This window comes from Nyctereutes procyonoides, unplaced genomic scaffold, assembly GCF_905146905.1.
Source record: "Nyctereutes procyonoides isolate TBG_1078 unplaced genomic scaffold, NYPRO_anot_genome, whole genome shotgun sequence".
In the NCBI taxonomy this organism is placed as follows: domain Eukaryota; kingdom Metazoa; phylum Chordata; class Mammalia; order Carnivora; family Canidae; genus Nyctereutes; species Nyctereutes procyonoides.
The window spans coordinates 51,734,336-51,756,866 of NW_026575046.1; the positions used below are offsets into that span (position 1 = coordinate 51,734,336).

General features: G+C 39.1%; 1 protein-coding gene across 2 annotated transcripts in view; it reads right to left on the reverse strand.

Moving 5' to 3' along the window:
- Nucleotides 1-1,519: 1,519 nt before the first annotated feature.
- Nucleotides 1,520-22,531, reverse strand: part of UIMC1 (ubiquitin interaction motif containing 1) — a 129,587-nt gene continuing 108,575 nt past the window's right edge. For both annotated transcript variants that reach the window (XM_055325005.1, XM_055325006.1), the window contains 5 exons: nt 7,511-7,589; nt 4,999-5,170; nt 3,628-3,691; nt 2,532-2,571; nt 1,520-1,999 (listed from right to left, as the gene is read on the reverse strand). In XM_055325005.1, the coding sequence (XP_055180980.1) occupies nt 1,789-1,999; nt 2,532-2,571; nt 3,628-3,691; nt 4,999-5,170; nt 7,511-7,589 (566 nt within the window). In that variant the 3' untranslated portion in view covers nt 1,520-1,788. The remainder of the gene's footprint in view (nt 2,000-2,531; nt 2,572-3,627; nt 3,692-4,998; nt 5,171-7,510; nt 7,590-22,531) is intronic.

Here is a 22,531-nt window from a genome sequence, read left to right on the forward strand (position 1 = left end):
AGCCTATTGGTCCTGGTCCTGTTGACCCATACTCTCCTCCAACAATTTGCCACTGACACATGTTCTAGGGAGACTATGCAATTTTAAGCTAAAAAATTAGCTTTCTAGAATCAGCCTTTCCCCTTTTTTTCCTCTTCAGGCAGAGATAAACATACTATCCCATTTATAATGTTCTACCTCCAATAAATTGCCATTTAATGAGAGAGATTAGTGAGAATTAAGTTGATGGGACAGAACTAATAAACTACTTTTTTGTTAGAAGGAAAACACTAGAGTCAAAGCATTTTCTTTAGGACTGAATAGGAGGAGCACTGTGATCTCACTGCCATGGACAAAAAAGTGGCTTTATTTATTCCTCTGAGCCTTTGTTTCCTCACCTGAAAATTAGGGAGGATACTACCTACCTCACAGAGTTGCTGTGAGGATTAAATGAAGGTACATACATTATCTAAACCACAGTAGTTCCTCAAAAAATAATACCTGTTATTTACATGATGCTGGTCACAAGGTCAGTGCCATCCAGCACCAAAACATGGAAGAAATAGTGTGCCTGCCATTCTGCCTTCTTTTAACTCAAAGAGCTTGTGTGCAATGGCATAGGCAAGAAACAGTACCTTAAAAGCTTATGCTGTACCTTCCACCCTAGCTATGTCTGAACCCCCAAGTCTAACACACACCTCATTTTCATCTTATAATCAAGAAAAAGGTAACTTTGAACTTGATGAATCAGAAGTTAGTCTGAGTGGTGCCCCTATTTATCCTGTCCCAGGATCCTTTCGTGCTCAGTAGCCACCTCCCAGTCTTTTATTATATCTTCAAATCATCTTGAGCCAACACTAGCTTTCTTAGAATCCTGTTTGGTCATCTCCCTCAGGTAGTTGCTTCTGCCATTTGACATCCTCTCATCTTTGGAGTCTGTAAGTACACTGCAGACAGACCACATCTCTGTTCTACACTGAAAGCTCCTGGGCAATGTGGTCAAGAATGTGCACTCCTCTACAAATATACTGAAATAGAAGTTATTTCCTATTGCTCCTATGACCTTTGACAGCAAGAGAACTAATCTTGGTTTTAATAGATGAATATGCTTGGTATTGCCACTGGTTAATCTAGGGGGAAAAATAATTGCACAGGAAATAGTAAGAGCATTCACTTACAAACTCCTTGTAAGAATGGCCAGAGATATCCCTCAAAGGTCCTATGCTCCAGCTGAGAACTCTTAACTATGTGAGGCAGCAAGATGAAGTGACAGGTCACTGAATGGTAGGGATAATAAAATAAGAAGCAGGATTTGATGTCTTGGCACCTTCCACAATGATATCAGAAAAGGTCAAGGGAGTAACCATGCAGTACACAGAATTGTGCACTATACACTCAATGAATATAGGCAGTATGTCAAAAAACAGTAATGGAATTAATTAGGAAACATGTAATTTAGGAGTCTCAGAACTGGCTCCACAATTTATATATTCCCATCCCAAGCCCTGCAACACAGAGGAAAAAAGGGAAGATCTCCATCTTATTGAAATAAGATTTCATACAAACATAAATATATTTAAATTTTCTTTTAACTATAAGTGAATCCAGACTGTTATAAAACAGAATACTATACACAATTGTCTGTATAGCTTATAAAAAACATCAAAACAAGAATGCTGAGTTGGTGCTGGTGGTGAAAACTGCAGGGCCAAAAAACTTGGTTCAACAATGAAACAGAAGCCACTAAGACTTAATGACACGGCCCACCCCTATTGCTAATGGTTTTGTCGGTGTCTGGACCCTAGAAATTCAGGGTTTTCTCCTTCTTCCTCTGCCTGCTTTGGTCCGTGTCCGACTACCTTGCCGAACATTAAGTTGCTTTTTAAAGTCCACTAAGCAATCTGTGGCTTCTGAAATGGAAACAAAAGACTTGATGGGAGACTCATTTAAGTCGAGATGTGCAAGGGAACTCTGCATCTCTTTGCTGCAGCCTGCCTCTTCCATCCCTGGTGAGGGCATCCTAGAGAGAAGGGGGAAAAATCCAGAATTCAGTATACACCTACTAAAAGCACTAGGTTTTGTGTCATGCATTGTACAAGGGCTTTTACACATCATTATTTTATATAATCTTTGTAATAATCCAACCAGATGAGCATTATCATTCCCCTTTCAAAGATAAGGACATTGGGTAAATCATATACCCAAAGCCACACAGATAGTGAGAGAATGAGAATTTATACCCAAATTCCCAAACTTTTTAAAAATTATTTTTTTTGCCAAATTCCCAAACATCTTGAAATCTAGGTCGGAAAACCAGGGTTAGGAGGCAAGAATAAGTCACAACTCTGATTCTGCCTGTTTTAACACCATGAAACTGAACTAGCCATCCAATTCTTAGCCCAGATATGTTGGGGGGTGGGGTATCATAAGAGAAGTCACACAGTTCCGTGGTGATTTCTAGCTTGAATATCCACTATACACAGAACCCAGGACCTGGTCTGTACTTTTCTAGAACTGCTGACAGCCATACTTCAACGTATACCCTAATTCACCTGAAGCCTGTTTCTGAAGACTTGGTCTTTATTTCTGCATCTGTAAGAAGAGAGAAAAAAAAAATAATGTTGTTAACAGTGTTGTAATCATACCACTTCTCACTGCTCATATGCTTCCTGTGTTCTGGGCACTGTTTTTTCATCAGTCTTATACAGGTAGCTCAGATCCCCATCCCCATAAAAGGTGAGCATTAGCATCTAACAGGCTCAGTTGTGTCAAAAGTATAAGGTGAACACTTCTGAATGAACAACCTCTGAATAATCTACTTCAAATCTGGACTTGAGGAACAAGGAGCTGCCAAGGGAAATCTGCCACCTGCAGAGATTTGCAACATGCTGATCTAGAGGCAGCAGGGAGAGGCTGCCTTTTTATAGTCATCAGAAGGCAAAACAAATTTGCTTAGTGGCAATGAACTATCAGAACTAGAAGGTAAGCAAATCTCAGCAGGCGTAAGTAAAAGCTCCTCTTCCATCTGTATCTAGTGAATTTTAACAACAGCAACTAATAACAACAGTAATAATAGCACCTAACATTTATCAAGAGCCTATTTATGCCAGGGAATATGTTTGGAACTTTACTATATATAATTCTTAAAATCTATGAAGTCAGTATTATTTTAACTTTATGCAATGCTGCTAACCAATCCACTCTACTGCTTCCTAAATACTAGGCACAGAGAAACAGTTACTTTCTACAATCCTCCAGGAGTGTAGGTTGGGACACTAAACTAAAAGTAACCAATGATGCACAAAGCATTAGGAGGAGGAAGAAATGTCTGCATGTCTGGTTTTTAAGCCTGTTCCCTTGTAAGATACTCAGGGTTTATGTCATTCCCGTGATTTGGAAAAAAAATTCCCCCTTTACAGGAAGTTCTGAAAGTTCAGGCTCTATAAAGCCTGAAATGAAACACATGATGAGTAAGACAGGGTATGTCCTCATCATCTTTAGGGAGATATAACCTAGACTGAGTCTCAAAGTCTGGCCAATGGGTCAAATGTACACCCACATAACTCCAACAAACAGTGAGTTGGCAGTCATTATTTTCATTAGAAGGCCTTCGACATAAGCTCACGAAACTGGTCCTGGGGTCTTCACCTGCAGTCTTGTGCTCAGACTGCTCCAAGAGACTGAGGAGTCGGCCTTCACTGTGTTTTTTTTCCTATGACAGAGAAAAACAGATGAAAGGATTATCTCACGACAGAGAATCTAAAATATAACTTCCTTAGCCCAGATCACATCTGTCTCCAGGAGAGAAGAAATGTAGGACATAGTTCTGGGAAAGTCTTATGCTTTCTAATAAATGAGGGTATACATGTAAAAACACAAACTGTGATGATGAACAGAACTTATCTTCATACCAAGAATATTATCCAAGAATGGGTAACCAGAGTCAAGGCAAATTATCCCACTAAGATAATATTAAAGAACAGTAGCCTTTGACTTATGATGGATTTGGAGAGATTTAAAATAGAAAATAACAGTTTCAAGGTAGCTTCTAGAGGTAGTGATGCCAGAAGAATAAACTGGCTCTATGATACAGGCACTTATCTATAAGCCCCAACTCCAAATCACTACCTCAAAATCACCCCATTCGTACAGGGGTCCCTTTCTTCTGTCATGACAGATAATGGCTTTTCTACCTTCGTGTGCAGTGATTGCTGTCAGTAAGCAATATGGGGCTGCTGCTTTATTTTTGATCTCTAAACCAACACTTGCTCTTTCTGATCTCTAATTGCAAAGCCCAGAATGCACATTCATCTTCCTAGTGCCCAGGGGCCAAAGCTCACAGCTTCCTAAGACCAAACACACAAGGTACTAAACAGAGTTGATCTCAAATATGTTCCTGGCAGTGAGGATATGATTGGATATCCTTTCTAGACAGGAATTTGGTGGTATGTTTCAACAGATTTCAAAATGTTTATATGTATTCCCCTATGAGTTGCACTTCAGGAAATCTATTCTAAGAAATAGTGGTACACAGATTAATGTTCAAATACAATCTTATAATAAAGAGAATTGGAAAGATTGTGAATGTCCAATAATATAAGAATGGTTTAGTGACTTCTGTGCAATACAAACATTAAGAGTAAGTTTTAAAAATAGTTTGAAAATAAACCTAGGAATGTGTTTATGCTACAATGTTAAGTTTATACACACACACACACACACACACATTCTCAACTACATTAAAAATGCATAGGAAAAAAAGAAAATAGGCCAAAATACTAAAAGTTGTTATCTCTGAGTAGCTGAATTATGGGTGATAACTTTCCAATTCTTTATACTTTTTTTTATACTTTTTTTTAACTTCTATGTTTCCTACAGTGAGCATTTATTTTCTTTTAATTAAAAGAAAATATAATTTTCTAATGAAATCTTATTTCTAGATAGGCAAAAAAGGAAGGAGGAAGAAAAAAAAGCATATGAAAGAACTTTGGAGAATTTCCTAAAATATTCCATACATACCTTTGGGTTCCTCAGCTGATGCTGTTGCTTTTCCTCTATAGCTGAGCATAACTTCCCACTCTCTTCAGGTCCAGCTCCTTGGTCACCCCTTGCAAGCTGGAGACAGGACTCTACGTGACTCTGGTACTCTCTGAATGGGACCAGGGATTTACAGAGATAACACTTCTCATTCCTAGCCAATCAAAAGAAAAAAGAGCAGTTTTAAGATTTGCTTTTGCCCCTGGGCTCCTGTATTTGTCTCGAATTGTGTTTTTATGTTATCCTGTCAACTGTGTTTCTACGTTATTCTGCGGAAAAGACATGTCAACCAATGCAGATTCACTCAGCAGGATCACCAATAAAACTAACCCGATGCTAATCAAAAGGACTGAGTGATTAGCGGTTTTCCCTGGCTGTTTCTCTGTACCCTGCTGTTGCAGCAGTGAGATGGTAATGAACTCAGCTCTTCTAACTATCTCAAACAATGGTGATTGCTCTTCAGACATAAAATATTCTGTCAAACTCTTTTGAAATTAAGTATAATAGTTTTTTCAAAGGGAAGTTAAAATTTAGACAGACAAAGGAACACCAAGAGCATTAAATCAAGATGACATTCTTACCAGGGTGGATGAACTTGTCTGATTAGTAAATCAAGTCTGTATGCTGACTTCCTTAATTCTACAACCTGCAACATCAACTAGGAAGTTACCAAAACCATGTGGTTTTGCCAGAGACTTTTGCGTAACTTCATATACATAGTTATTTTTATCTTTTTTATAACAGCAGAATCTGTATAAAGAGAGGAAACTGTGTCCTTGAAGTAAGGTTTATTGAGCATCAGTGAAAATGGAAACACTGGGGACAAAGGAAGAAAGTGAACATTCATTAAGTATTTTCTCTATAAAAAGAACTGGTACCAAAAAAAAAAAAAAAAAAGAACTGGTACAAAGCCCTTTTAAACACATTTTCTCAATTAATGGCCCTATTGAGAAGCTACTATTCTCCTAAGGTCCTATAACTAATAATTATCATTATCAGAAGTCAGATCTGCTTGACTCTTAAGATCATCTTAGTTTTATTTTTTTTTTTTATTTTATTTATTTATTTTTTTAATTTTTTTTGTGATAGTCACAGAGAGAGAGAGAGAGAGAGAGGGGCAGAGACACAGGCAGAGGGAGAAGCAGGCTCCATGCACCGGGAGCCCGATGTGGGATTTGATCCCGGGTCTCCAGGATCGCGCCCTGGGCCAAAGGCAGGCGCCAAACCGCTGCGCCACCAAGGGATCCCCCTCATCTTAGTTTTAAGAAGCTAAAGACAACTTTCCAAAGCTTGCTACTTTAGACTTCTCTCTCTTTCTGGCCATAACTATTCAGTTACTACACCGCAAGAGAGAGCTGAATTAGCTCTAAGGAAAACTTTCTCTGGGGGTCTTTAAAAACAGAACAAAACTGCCTAATGAGAAAAGCTAGACGAGTGTACTTTTCAAAATTTATGAATTAAAAAAAAAACAATTAAAAACAAGATTTATGAATTAATACAAAAACCATATATTAATCCCCTCCTACATGAGAGACAGCAGCACTATGGAAGGAGCCTAGGTTTTTGAGTCAGGTAGTCTTTGCCAATTCTGGCCACGATCTTAAAGAATTTGAAGGGAAATTATAAATAACTGGTTATCTATTTTAAAAAAAGAAAGAGTATCTTATCAGCTATTGTGAGAGTTACTAAGTAAATCAAACACTTAGCACAGTAGCTGGCACATAACATTAGGTGTTCAACAAACAGCTATTACTGTTACTGCTGTCTCAAACACATTTTATTAGACGCTGAGGATATAAACATGAATGAAGGCAAATATCTGCCTTCAAATAATTCACAGCCTACCCAGTGAGACAGAAATATCAAAAAGGAAAAAAAATTACTGCAATATGGTGGGATGAATACAATCCTAGAGGAATGTCGACATGACAAGAATCCAAAGGGAACAAATGATCAGCTCTGCTCAACTGGATTAGGGAAAGCAGACTTGCAATTTCAGGTCTAAAATCTATATTTCAAAGATAAACATTTCTGCCTAATGACTAAATGCTTTAATGGATTGCTGGTAATGTCTTTACTTTCAGGAGGTATCATTTATACTGAACTACTCCTTAGAATGTACTTTCTTAGTCAACTCACAACCCAAGGAAGTCACTATACTGTCGAACCTTTTGCAACTAAACTTCTGTACCATTACATTGCAAAATAGCTCACCACTTCCCAAAAGTACCAAACATAAATACACAAATTCAAAGAAAACAGAAAGCTAAGAGCAAATGGAATTAGTGGCAAGACTTTTTTAGGGTAATTAAAAAAAATACAGAGGCTACCTGCACTGACATAAACTGGGAATAAGAAAAATAACTTCAGACACCAAAGTAATGAAGTGATTGGAAGGCCAAAGAAACCCAGGGTAAGAGAGGAATAGATCTCTTTATTTAGTCCAAACAATACTATGTTAAAAGTGCTCTGAGAACACAGCATACTTACTTACTTGTCAATGTCTAGGGAAGTCTGGGCAGCTGTCCCACTGTCACTCTTGCTCTTGGCCTCTTTTTGTCTCCGAGTCAACACTTTCAACAAAAGAAGGAGGAGGGAAAGAAAGGGAAGGTGAGGGGGAAGAGAGAGAGAGAGCCAGGAAGAAAAGAAGGAAGAAAGGAAGGAAGGGAGGGAGGGAGAGAGGGAGGATGGGGGGAAGACAAAGGGAAGGAGGGAGAGAGGAAAGAAGGGAGGGAGGGAGGGGGAGGAAGGAAGAGAAGGGGGGGTGAGGGAGGGAGGAAGGAATTAAGGAAGGGAAAGAAAGAAAACTATTAGTTGGTAGTAGACTCTGAATATAAAAGACAAAATGTATGGGAAGAAGCAAAGTTTAAAATCCTATTCCACTGGAAGAAGTGGAGTGTGTGGGAAACCTCTGCCTTTCTAGCAAAGAGAATAACCCCTGTAATGTATGCACTAAAACTGCCAGCCACAAGATGGGCTGTGGGATCTTTTTATTCCCTAATGAGATCTTTTTATCTCCTATTTGCCAAGAGATTTAAAGATCTAGTCTAGGGGCGCCTGGGTGGCCCAGTTAAGTGTCTGACTCTTGGTTTCAGCTCAGGTCATGATCTCAGGGTTGTGACACGGAGCCAAAAGGGCTCCGTGCTCAGCGCAGAGTCTGCTTGTCTCTCCCTCTTTGCCTCGCCCGCTCCTCTGCTCATGCTTACGAGCTCTCTCTCTCTAAAATAAATAGAATCTTTTAAAAATATTTTTTAATAAAAAAAATTCTAGTCCATATAAGGTTTTGCATAGCACCCCAACTAGCATCACTCAATCCCTTCACACTTTTCCAATCAAAATTCTGTCTGGTGTGACACATTCCAATGAGGTGTCCTATGATATACAGTAACGATAGCTACATCTATCTGAGTACCCATATTAGCTCCAATCTTTACTCTAGAAAGTGTTCCAATTATGAGAGGAAACGAGTACACAATGGTTAACACAAGCAGTTTTTCACACTACGCTAGGACCACCTCCCAGTTCTAGTGGCATAGACAACTTTAGCCCAGGTGGCATACCAGTACTTTGTCTTACATCAAAAGGCATCTGTTTATAAAGTCATTGTCTCTTAAGAGATCATGGAGGTTAATCAACTGTTCTCTATTCTTCATTCCTTGCAGTAACAAGAAAAACTGTAACCATCTCACTTCAAATCTTGCCTTCTTCCCTCTCGACTTGAAATCCCCATGCCAGAGAATTTAGGAAGGTTATCAGTTCACAAAATAATTTGGGTTGTGAAGCATTGATCTACTCCAGGAGTCAACTTTTTCTGTAAAGGGCCAAATAGTAAATACTTTAGACTTGGCAGGCCATATGATCTGTCACACTACTTAACTCTACACTGTAGTGGAAGGCAGCCACAGACAACACACAAATAACTGGGTGTGGTATGTTCCAATAAACTTGACAAAAACAGATATCTGGCTAGATTTGGTCAGCTGTCCATAGTATGCCTACCCTTCTAGTCCAACCTACTCATAAAAAAATGCCTTCTATAAGCATCCTCAGTAAGTAATCATATATCCACAACTTGATTATATCCATTCACTGAGGGGAATTCACTTTCTCCTAGGGAAAAACTCATTCTATTGCTACATAACAATCCAACTCAATCTTTATTTACTGGGAGCTATATGAGTAAGTTTACCTGCTTTTCCATAAATCAGCTCTCTGAACGCTGAACAAGCTAGATTACAATCTTGGATTTACTTAGTTGTCTGCCCCACTGAAATGAACCTCCTTCAAAGCAGGGACTATATCTAGACATTAATCCAATCTCTAATGACTGAAGAAACTTTTTTTATTAATAATAAATTTATTTTTTATTGGTATTCAAACTGAAGAAACTTTTGATTGCCTAGGTTAATTCTAATCCTCATAACCATCCTCAAAATTGGTATTATTATTCTGCCCTACTTTAAAGTATAGAAACAAACTCAGGGAAATTGACTTTGCTAAGCTATCACAATTGGTTAAGTCGTAGAACCCAGGATAGATCAGCAGTCTGATTTCCTATACCCAAGTTTTATATTCCTAGTTGATCTCCTTTACATACCTCCAAATTTGTCAGTCTCTCTCTACATGTGTGGAACCCCAAAATGGACCACTTAACAAGCAGTCTGACCATTAAAGAGAACACAAGAACCACAAACTAACCCCAAGACTCATATTCTAATTCAGCCAACGCTGTATTTGCTTTACTGACAATCTTAAATTGATCTTAAAGGCAATTAAGATCCATCCCCTAGGGATCCCTGGGTGGCTCAGCGGTTTGGTACCTGCCTTTGGCCCGAGGCAATATCCTGGAGTCCCAGGATTGAATCCTGCATCAGGCTCCTGGCATGTAGCCTGCTTCTCCCTCTGCCTGTCTCTGTCTCTGTCTCTCTCTCTCTGTGTCTATCATAAATAAATAAATAAATAAATAAATAAATAAATAAATAAATAAATAAATAATATATATAAATATATATATATTTAAAAAAAAGATCCATCCCCTACCCTCCCAAATTATCTTCAAATAAAATATTATCAAGACAAGTCTCCTAATTCTATACTTGGGTAACTAAGTTGTTGGTTATTTTCCCCCCTTAGACTCAAGACTTTATATTTATCCCTGTTCTTTTCAGCTGAACATTCTAATTTGTTGAGATCATCTGCAGTCTTGATTCTGTCATCTGATGTTATCAGCTCTCTTTTCCAGCTTTGTGTCCTCTGCATTTATGACATGCATGCTTTCTACATCTTCATCCAAGTCACTGAGGAAAATTATTATTATAATAAATGATAAAGCCAAGGACAGAAACCTGTGGCATTTTACTAGATAAGACCATCTTCTTCGTTGTTGTCCAAATTTCCTTTAACTACTTAATCAAGCAAATATTTGCTGAGAATCTTCAATGTGCAAGTGATTTGGAGGATATACAAGAAATCATGTGGTAGGGTCCTTGCTCTCAAGGAGCTTACAAGTTACTAAGGGAGAAAGTATATACACTCAAGTAACTATTAACACAAGGTTTAAAAAGATATGCATGATAAAACAAGATCATATACACACACAACTCCTCCCCCCCTTACCCCTCACAAACAACAATATATAAATAGTGTTTGTCTCTGGGGAAGATGACAGGGACTCTTGGGGAATCCAACAGGATGGAGGCATATTTTTTGCACTATATACTTTTCTATACTGTCAAATTAAAAATTAAAAAAGAAGAAAAAAAGAGACCAGATTATAGAGCGGTCTTAGGTACAAATTAAAGTACATTATCTATTTCCAAGGTTCCTTCCAACCCAGAGATTTATAAATAAAGTATTGTAGGAGAAAAACATCCTGGACATAGTTGTATAACCACCTTCAAATCCACCTCCTATTCTAACAGCCAGTCCACATTTCTCCATCTTATGTAGAAGGACTTTATGAGAGATCTTATCAAGTGTCTCACTGAAATCAATTCTCAAAAGGATAGCACCTCACAGATTACAGAAACCTTTAAGGGTTGTTTTTCTCCCTCTCTCTTTCCATTTGTCCATCTTGACTACCAAGTGTTTTTCCAAAAAGAAATACTTGGAAAGCACTCCACAAGCAAGGCTGGAAAAAGAATTAATTGCTTCTAGCACTTATATACATATATGCCTCTATTGCACATAGCAGATTTCTGTTGTTACTTATTTATATGTCAGTCTCCCTTCTATACCATGTAACTTTCGGAATTCAGAGATTCTGGGGTTTGTTTCTTCAGTATCTTCAGCAGAGTACAGAATTGATAAGATGCTAATAAATATTTGCCAAATTAAATCACAGCAATGGATTCAAAAAAGCTCTTGTTTTATGAGGGCATTTTCTGTGCCAGTGACTTTATAAACATAATTTCTAATCTTTTACCACAAGGCATATGATTATCTGTATTTTATAGATGATGAAATAATAAATAACCTGATTAAGATCAGAAAGCTAAAACAACAGCAACAACAAAGAAACATGGCACCAGGAACACAACATAAATCTAATTTTACAAAAGCGTATGTTGAGAAACCTGGCTACCTTAGTCAATAGAGCATGCAACTCTTAATCTCAGGGTTGCATACAGAGATTACTTAAAAATAAAATCAGTATCCCTGGGTGGCGCAGCGGTTTGGCGCCTGCCTTTGGCCCAGGGCGCGATCCTGGAGACCCGGGATCAAATCCCACATCAGGCTCCCGGTGCATGGAGCCTGCTTCTCCCTCTGCCTGTGTCTCTGCCTCTCTCTCTCTCTCTCTCTCTGTGACTATCATAAATAAAAAAATAAAATAAAATAAAATAAAAATAAAATCATAAAAAATAAAATAAAGCAGCGTATGTTGTTTTATAAGAGCAGGCTGCCTTTCCTGGAAAATATGAGGATAAAGAATGAGAAAAGAAAATGGTAAATGAGTGGGCAAGTGGAAAAGAATTTGAGGGGAGAGATTTGGCAGATGGCTAAAAACTATATGCTAATTCTTTTTTTTTTTTAAGATTTTATTTATTTATTCATGAAAGACAGAGAGAGAGAGAGAGAGAGAGCAAAGACACAAGCAGAGGGAGAAGCAGGTTCCATGCAGGGAGCCCGATGTGGGACTCGATCCCGGGTCTCCAGGATCACACCCTGGGCCAAAGGGAGGCGCTAAACCACTGAGCCACCCAGGGATCCCCTGCTAATTCTTTTATTAAGTGTTATGATAAAAAAAAAAGTGTTATGATCAGAGAGTGAACTGGACTGGACCCTACAGCTACATTTTCCCTTTGAAACCTATTGCCCCTACCAAGGAGCATGAAGGTATATGTTGCTTTAAAGGAGCCTGCTACACACTAGAGTTTTTGAGGGCTGAAAACAGCTGTTTCAAATAGCTGCAGAAGAAATTTCAATATGAAACTTAAGTCCAAACACCTAACTACTGGTAACAACTGCCAAAGATTTCAAAAGGAACAAGGGAGTCTGAGGACAACTACCAGGTAGGAGGGATAGAATAGAAAGGAGAGATATCACTGAAAGCTGAGAGGGCCACATATAAACCTAAAACCATTAACTCAGGCCTTTATGTAACACTAGATGGAAAACATCCTAAGGAGCTGTGCTTGTGACTGGGCTTAGCACTATTAATATAAAAAAGCAGCAGCAACACCTAGCAGAATAAAGTGCACTGACTTTAGAGTTGTCCAAGTTGGGATTCTACTAGTTGGGGTTCTACTAGCAAACACTAGCTGTGTTTGCCTTGGGCAAGTTACTTAACCTGAGTATCAGCTGACTTACCTACAAATGAGAGAAGAACATCTACCCTCATTGGTTTTTGTAAAGAACAGATAACCCAAATAAATTGTAATAGTCTCTAGCCCACAAAAAGCCCTCAGCAAACATCTGTTGTTATTATATAATTCCCATTATATTCCAGATTTCTTAGTTTTATCCAAAGCTTTAGTACTACTCTTAGAACCAGTGCCTACCACCTTATCTATAATTTATATTAGGTCTTAATCTTTAGTTCTCATACTAATTTGTACAAACAGAATGGTCAAGTAAACAAACAAAGCCTTACAGAACAATTATCAATACTGAGTAAACTTTTGTTTCTATACTGTTTCCAAAATTCAAAGAAGATAAGCAATCAAAACTAAAGATATGTGGGGTGTCTGGGTGGCTCAGTCCTTTTAAGTATCTGCCTTGGGCTCATGTCATAATCTCAGGGGCCTGATGAGATCGAGCCCCAAGTCTGGCTCCCTGCTCAGCAGGGACTCTGCCTGTCCTGTCCCTCTCCTTCTGTCCTTCCCAGGTCCCCATGTGCATGCCCACTCTCTCTCTCCCCCAAATAAACAAACTCTTTAAAAATAAAAACATGCAGCCTGGAATTGTAAACATTAAAGATGATGGCTCCTTGAGGAGAGTAGAAATTATACACACAAAGAAGAGATTTGATAGAATGACAGTTGACTCGGTCACCCACAAACTCAAAACCACCTCAGTAGAAAAAATAGGAAGCCACAGAATTGCGTATGGTCCTGCTAAGACCAACCATCCTCCAGCCTACCATTTCCTAAGTGGGAAGTTAGAGGTAGAACCGAAGGCTTGTTCCACCTGCATGGTGCCTGTCTCATTGTTATAAGCCTCCCCTAAAACACTAGTCCCAACATAAAGGCCATCATTAGAATTATCTACCATTTCCTTTTTCTTTTTAAAAGATTTATTTATTCATGAGACACAGAGAGAGAAAGAGAGACACAGGAAGAGGGAGAAGCAGGCTCCATGCAGGGACCCCGATGTGGGACTCAATTCTGGGTCTCTGGGATCACCTCCTGAGCTAAAGGCAGGCAGGCACCCAAACACTGAGCCACTCAGGCGTCCCTATCTACCATTTTTTGAGATATGTAGTTATTTAAATTCAAATCCTAATCAGAATTTTTTTTTTAATTTTTTAATTTATGATAGTCACAGAGAGAGAGAGAGAGGCAGAGACACAGGCAGAGGGAGAAGCAGGCTCCATGCACCGGGAGCCCGATGTGGGACTCGATCCCGGGTCTCCAGGATCACCCTGGGCCAAAGGCAGGCGCCAAACCGCTGCGCCACCCAGGGATCCCCCCTAATCAGAATTAAATAAATGTAAATTTTAGCTACTCATTCCCATGAGGCATGATGACACAATCCAGCCCATTGCAGTGTTCCTGTTGCCTCAAGGACTTTCAACATTTCTTGTGAGTAGGTCTCTGGTGATGAATTCTTTCAGTGTTAGTATATCTGAAAAGTCTGTTTCATTTTTAAAATTTTTAATAACAGGGATCCCTGAGTAGCTCAGTGGTTTAGCGCCTGCCTTCGGTCCAGGGCGTGGTCCTGGAGTCCCGGGATCAAGTCCCGCATGGGGCTCCCTACATAGAGTCGGCTTCTCCCTCTGTCTCTGTCTCTACCTCTCTCTCTGTGTGTCTCTCTCATGAAAATAAATTTTTTAAAGGATTTAATTAATTTATTTTTTTTAAGATTTAATTTATTTATTCATGAGAGAGACACACACACAGAGAGGCAGAGAGAGAAGCAGGCTCCATGCAAGGAGCCCGATGCAGGACTTGATCCCTGGACTCCAGGATCACGCCCTGGGCCAAAGGCAGGCGCTAAACCGCTGAGCCACCCAGGATGTCCCTAAAGAAATTAATTTTTAATAACATTTTTAGTTTGGAACAATTTAGATTGTAAAGGTGTCAGAAAAGTAGTATAGAGATTTTTTTGTAACGTTCACTCCCTTTCTCCTAATGTTAACATCTCATGTAACCATGGTATGTTTGTTGGAACTGAAACATTAGCATTGCCACATAAATATATTTTTTTAAAGTAGGCTCCATGCCCAGCACAGAGTCCAATGTGGGCTTGAACCCATGACCTTGAGATCAAGACCTGAACTGAGACCAAGAGTCAGTCACCCAACCGTGAGCCAACCAGGCACCCCTTTGGTACAACTAGTAACTAAGCTCCATTCTTCATTCAGATTTCACCAGTTTTTCCACTACTACCCCCTTTAATTTTTATATTCTTGGATCTAATCCGAGATACTTTATTATATTTAGTAGCCCTCATTTTTGAAAGATCTCCCTGGGTATAGAAATTTAGGTTGATAACCACGTTCTTTCTTTTTTTTTTTTTTTTTGTTAAAGATTTTATTAATTTATTCATGAGAGACACAGAGAGAGAGACAGAGACACAGGCAGAGACAGAAGCAGGCTCCTCGCAGGGAGTCCGATGTGGGACTCGATCCTGGGACCTCAGGATCACGCCCTGAGCCAAAGGCAGACGCCCAACCACTGAGCCACCCAGGCATCCCGGGTGATAACCATTTTCTTTCAGAATTTAAGAAAATTCTGCCTGACAGTCTTCTTGCGTGTATTGTCGCTAACAAAAAATCTGATTAATTCCTGTTTTTCCCATCTGCACGTAACATGTCTTTTTTCCTCTGGATGGTTTTAAGGTTTTCTTCTCTATCTCTGGTTTTAAGCAATTTGAGTATGATGCACTTTTTAAAATTTATGATGATGTTTCTTGTGCCTGTGCTTCCTAGAACTTCTTGGATCTACAGGTTTACAGGCTTTGTCAAGTTTGGAATTTTTTCAGTCATTAATTCCTCAAAAATTTTTTGTCCCTTGCCCTCTACAGGGACCGTAGCTGCCTGTGTATTAGGCCACTTAAAATAGTCCCATAGTTCACTGATATTTTTTTTTTCCATTTTTTTGTGTGTCACATTTCAAGTACTCAATAGCCACTGGCTACCATATCTGACCCCACAGGTAAAGAACATTTGTGTCATGTGGACACCTCCTTTGGCTAGCACTGCTCCTTTAAGAGATAACCAGGGAGTAATCCTATCGAGCCTTAGGTCTGTTTACTTTGGACACCATGAGAATCCCAAGCCTCCCATGACATCTTTCATCACCTAGATTCTCATCCCCACATGACTGTCATATGGGGGGACTTCTGTAAGCTGACTTGATCTTCCACTCCTACTCTCAAAATGACTTTTCCCCTTGGAACTCGTGTCAGTGATCAATAAAACCCCTGATGTTTTCAGCCTCCTATGTGAAAGCTTCCATCATCCTCTTACTCCTGTTGAAAGATGGTTGTCCTCGGAAGATACTCTTTGTAGTTCCTTCGTTCCTTCCTTCCTTCCTTCCTTCCTTCCTTCCTTCCTTCCTTCCTTCCTTCCTTCTTTTCCTTTCCTTCCTTTTCCTTTCCTTTTTCTTTCTTCTTTCTTTCTTTCTTTCTTTCTTTCTTTCTTTCTTTCTTAATTATTTATATTATTTATTTATTATTTATGAGAGAGAGAGAGAGAGAGAGAGAAAGAGAGGCAGAGACACAGGAGGAGGGAGAAGCAGGCTCCATGCCGGGAGCCGGACGTGGGACTCGATCCCGGGACTCCAGGATCGTGCCCTGGGCCAATGGCAGGCACCAAACTGCTGAGCCACCCAGGGATCTTTGTAGCTTCTTAAGGACAGGCGGTTTCTTCTTCCTTATACCACAGTACTGCTGACCTGGAGGTGGGGTAAATAGCCTCTCATTTGTTTCCAGACTACTAGAAAAACCTAGTTTGAAACACAAACCATTGTGCTAGCCCTGCTACCCTACCCCTGAAGTAGTCATCTGCTATCCTCCTGGTCACCTGCCCCTCACCAGCCACCCCACTTCCTGGCCAATTGCTAAAAGTTTTAACATACACCACTTACTGTCTTATCTCTTCACCACTCCTGCCATCATTCTTGGTGACTTTAATATCTACATATTAGACTGAAGCAGATGAAGTTGCAGTTTTCATAGGTTCAACCTAGGGTGTGATCTGTCCTCTCAGTTCCTTGACCTTTTGGCCATCAACTCCCTTGGATCGTATCATCTCAGCCTTTCTTAAGTGGGATTCTGAGAGAGAAGTAGGCCTAATGCCCAAGACAATCCGTTGTACTTAATGAATTAACCTGTCCCTTGCATCTCAAGTGGTACCAGTTACGTACCATCCTTGGCAGAAGTAAGGAAACAGCCAATTCATTTTCTGTGTTCTCTGGTTCTTCAACCCTGGTTGCGACTGTCAGTAGTAACTGTGCCGCTTCTGAGATCTCATTTTCAGATGTACCATTGTCTGATCACCACCACCTATCTTTTCCAACTCAGTCCTCTAATGTCCTAACTCCAATAATCCTTCAGCCCCACTGGGACATCTAACTCCAGACTATCCCCTTTCCATTGTCCATTATCCTGTCATGGTCTTAGTGAACTTAGATTTCACGGTTATCATATAACAAGTCCCTTGAATATTTCTAAATTCTATTATACTCCCTGGCAAAACCCAGTATTGGTTAAATTCAACCTTCTAGCTATTTATTACAGTCCTCACCTAAGCAACACAACAATGCTGACTGGGCTCACAGTATTTAAGGCTGTAGACCTCCAGTGGCCCCTCAGTACTGCCCAGCAATCATCATATGTTTCCATAGTCAGTTTATTCTTCTACTCTCCCCTCTGGGAGAGTCTATTTTATGTCTCTTCTGCTATCTTCAAACCTCCGGTATCCATCCTGACTCTGGTGTCACCATTCTTTTTTGTTTTCATACAACTTTATTGGCTGTGATTTACATATTACGTAATTCACTAACTTAAAGTATAATTCAATAGTTTTTAGTATATTCATAGTTGCACAACTATCAGCACTATCAATTTTATAGTATTTTTGATAACTGAAGAAGAAACCTGTTCCCATTAGCAGTCATTCTCCATTTCTCTGCTAACCTCCAGCCCTAGACAACCACTGATCTACTTCTGTCTCTGAGGGTTTGACCATTCTGGGCCTGTTATATAAATGGAATCATACCATGTTTGGTCTTTTGTGACTGGCTTCTTTCACTTAACATATGTCCAAGGTTCATCTATTTTGTAGCGTATTATCAGTAATTCATTCCTTTTTATCCTGACAATGGCTGCAACGTTTTATATTCCCACAGAAAATGTACTGGAGGGATTTCCATTTTTCCACATTTTTTTGTTTAAGATTTTATTTGTTGGGGGACCTGGTGGCTCAGTGGTTAAGCGTCTGTCTTCTGCTCAGGGCGTGGTCCTGGAGTCCTGAGACTGAGTCCAGTATCTGGCTCCCCATGGAGGCCTGCTTCTTGGGGGAGCCCAATGTGGGACTTGATCCCAGGACTCTGGGATCACACCCTGAGACGAAGGCAGATGGCCAACCACCCAGGCATCCCCATTTTTCCACATTCTTGCCAACATTTGTTATTTTTGTTTTAAATAGCCATTCTAGTGGGTGTGAAGCATTTCGTTCTTTTGACTTGGATTTCTCTAATAACTAATGATGTTGATCATTTTCTTCATGAGCTTTTGGTCATTTGTGTATCTTCTTTGGAGAAATGTCTACTCAAATCCTTTGTTTTAATTGGGTTGTCTTTTTGTTATTGATTGCTAAGAGTTCCTTATATATTCTAGAATCCAGACCGTTAACAGACATACAATCTGCAATTATTTTCTCCCATGCTGTATATTTTAACTTTCTTGAAAGCGTTCTTTGATGCACAGCAGTTTTAAATTTTGAGAGAGTCTAATTTATCTATTTGTCTTTTTTTTTTTTTTTAATCTACGATAGTCACACAGAGAGAGAGAGAGGCAGGCAGAGACACAGGCAGAGGGAGAAACAGGCTCCATGCACTGGGAGCCCGACGTGGGATTCGATCCTGGGTCTCCAGGATCGCGCCCCGGGCCAAAGGCAGGCGCCAAACCGCTGCACCACCCAGGGATCCCTCTATTTGTCTTATATTGCTTATACTTTGGTGTTCATATCTACGAATCCATTGCTAAATCTAAGGTCATGAAGATTTACTCCTAAGAGTTTTAGTACTTAAATTTAGGTCTTTGAGATCTATTTTTTGTATATAGTGTGAAGTAGGAGTCCATTTTTTTTTTTTTTTTTTTTTTTTTTTGCTTATAGACATTTAGTTCTCTTAGCACCATTTGCTGAATAGACTATTTTCCCCCTACTGAATTATCCTGATAGCCTGTCCAAACCTGGTTAGCTATAAATGTATAGTTTTAATTCTGGACTTTCAATTCTATTCCATTGATCTATATATAACTATCCTTATGCCAATGCCATACTATCTTGATTGGTAAGTTATATAATTAGGAAGTGTGAACCTTCAACTTTGTTCTTTTTCAGGATTATTTTGGCTATTTTGGATCCCTTGAACTTCCCAATCTCAAAAAATGGAGTCATTATTAAACCAGTTGCCTAAGGTAAAAACCATGGAATCACCTGAGTTTTCTCTTTCTGTTATACTCCAAAAAGTCCTGTAGATTCAGTCTTCAACATACGACCCAAATTTGGCAACTTCTCTACCTCACAGCTATCACTATGATCCAAGGAAACATCAGATCCTGCCTGGAATACTGCAAGTGCCTCCTGCTTAGTCTGTTCACTTTGACTTTTGCTCCTGGCCCTTTACAGACTATATTTCACACAGCAGCGGATTACATGACTCCCTTGCTCTCAACTGTTCTACAGCATTTCACCATATTTAGAATAAAGTGCAAAAACCCAGGTGATCTTATCACTGATCTGATCTCTCTTTTCCCGTGTTACTCATGCCACTATACTCACTGTGGCTTCCCTGCTGCTCTAAGAAACATGTCAAACACACTCTTGCTTTAGGGCCTTTATAGTTATTTCCTTTACCTGGAATGACTTTATTCAAATATAACTTCAAGAAGGTCTTCTTGTTCTATTCATTTAAGAGCTCCTCCCTGCCCCTTCACTGCCTTCTCTGCCCTGGTCATTCTCTATCCTCTATTTCTTGCCTTATTTTTCCTTATGTTTTTATTTATTTGTTCTCTCCATGAGAATGTAAGCTTCATGAGAGCACACATTTCTTTTTTGTTCAGTATTGTATTCTCAGCTTGTATAACAGTACCTGGGTTATAGCAGGTGCTATATGAAATTGTTGATTGGGGTTGTCAGTAAAGGAACATAAATAATATAGTATAAATAATACAGTCATCTTCTAAATTACTCAAGGGGACTCTCTAAGTTGAGCATCCTACAGTGGACTTACCCAGAAACCTAAATCAAACGTGCTTTCTCTCATCCTGATCCCCAGGCACAAAGTATGATTGATTCTTTAAGATTCTCAAATCTGTCCACTTCCACTGACACTCCTTTGTTATTTGTCTTCCTCTTTCTAGCCTCAATCTCTCCAATTTTCCATTCTGCTCTAATAACTCAGGTCCAGCATTACCAGTGGCAGTACCCAGGAAGCCTTCCCTGATCCAAGAAGGCCTCAATCTCTACACTTAAACAGGGCCCTATGTGCATCTATCTAACACTTCTCATACAACACTCTAAATAACTGCTTTAACTACTTACCTCCCCCATCAGACTGTCTCTTATTCACTTCAGTATTCTACATTGCTGACATAAAATTGATATTCATTATAAACATATATACAATCAATTTGGCAAAGTAGTTTCTTATTCACTAGTTTGCTGGAGTGTTTGCTTTGCTTTAAAAACAATTGAATACTTTTATAACTTAGATAAAAATGTCTCTTCAGCCTGATCTAAAATAACTCTTGAAACAGAAAAGCCCTATCTACCTCATTCCATTCAATAAATAAATTCTTGTTCTCTCAGGTACTAGACTTGATAATCTTATTCTACTAAAGATAGTTTCTAATTCAGAAACCCTAATGATTATGTTGACACTTCCTAAGTATAAACAACTCTAAACAGGCAGGCATCACTGGGTCCAATTTATAGATGATCAAAATAAAGACTCAGAGGCTTCAATTCTGTAAATACTTGCTCCTGAAAAGGTAGGTCTTGGAGTCTGTTAGACTCCAAAGCCAGTACCACAATACCAATTTGTCCTCTTTCTTTCAGAGAAACCAGAGGCTCTTTGTCCTATTCAAGTTGTAGTAATTTCCTTTCAAGTTTAGAGATAAGCTTGCTTTCTCAAGAGGTACACTTGAATGTTGAGCTCCTGACCCTAATCTTCAGCGCTGCTATAGTTAGGCCCTGCATCTGAAGTGTCAGCATAGTTTGCTCAATTATCTATCCATAAAAAGACAAAAGTACTCATATAAAAATATTCTTAGCAGTGCCCCCCCATCCTGAGGCTAAAGGCAAGAGTAAACACTGGGAAAAATCTTTAAACCACACAATTCCTACTTGATATATAGAAATATAAAGGGTCTACCACCATTATATTTTTATGAACAAAATTCCTCAATCTATGAGGTATTGAATAATTTAGAGGTCTTAGAAAAAGTCACTGTCTAGTTCTTACTAGCACTTATGTATAATATTTATAGCTCATTTTTTCTTTAACATTGGAATTTTTACTTAAACAACTTGACAATGTATATCTAGAATTTTAAAATAATTCACACTACTGATCCATGAATTATACTTTGGGAATCTATTCTGAGGAAATCATCTGAATTTAAATGAGATCACAAGACAAAGATATCTTACCAAAGCACTATTTTTAACGATGAAAAATTTAAACAACCTAATGTAATTATTTTTCTGTTGCCTTTTTTTTTTCAGTGAGCATGTATACCACTTTATAACTTAAAAAACTGTTTATCTCTTAAGAGACAAAGTGCCTAGGTGGCTCAGTTGGCTCAGGGTCATGGGATCAAGCCCTGAGTCAGGTTCTGTGCTCAGCAGGGAATCTGCTTTGCATTTTCTCCCTTCCTCTGCCCCACCCCCCTCAAGTAAATAAATAAATCTTAAAAAAGGGGTGGTCAAACAATCCAATTTACTAGCTTAGTGATTTTAACAAAGTTACTTAAGTTCTCCTTGGGGATGAAGAATTTAATTTTAAAGTTGCTGCAAAGATCAGATGAGATAAGGATAAGTATAAATATGTAAGTGCATACATAGTACCTAACACAAAACAATAGTAATAGGAGTCACTGTTATAAAGACTAGGAACGTATTATACACCCATGAACTTAAAACTTTTTATTTTATTTTTTTAAATTTTTAAAAAAATTTTATTTATTCATGAGAAACACAGAGAGAGAGAGGCAGAGACACAGGCAGAGGGAGAAGCGGGCTCCACGCAGGGAGCCCGACATGGGACTTGATCCTGGGTCTCCAGGATCACACCCCAGGCTGCAGGCAGCACTAAACCACTGCGCCACCAGGGCTGCCCTAAAACTTTTTTTTAAAGGATTTTATTTATTTATTCATGAGAGACACAGAGACAGAGAGAGAGAGGCAGAGACACAGGCAGAGGGAGAAGCAGGCTCCATGCAGGGAGCCTGACGTGGGACTCGATCCCGGGTCTCCAGGATCATGCCCTGGGCTGAAGCGGCGCTAAACTGCTGAGCCACCCACTGCCCAAAACTTTTTTTTTTTTTTCCTAAACGAGAGAATCCTGTTTTTAGGATTTCAAAATCTCATTTGAAACCCAATATATAAAAATCCATAAAAGCA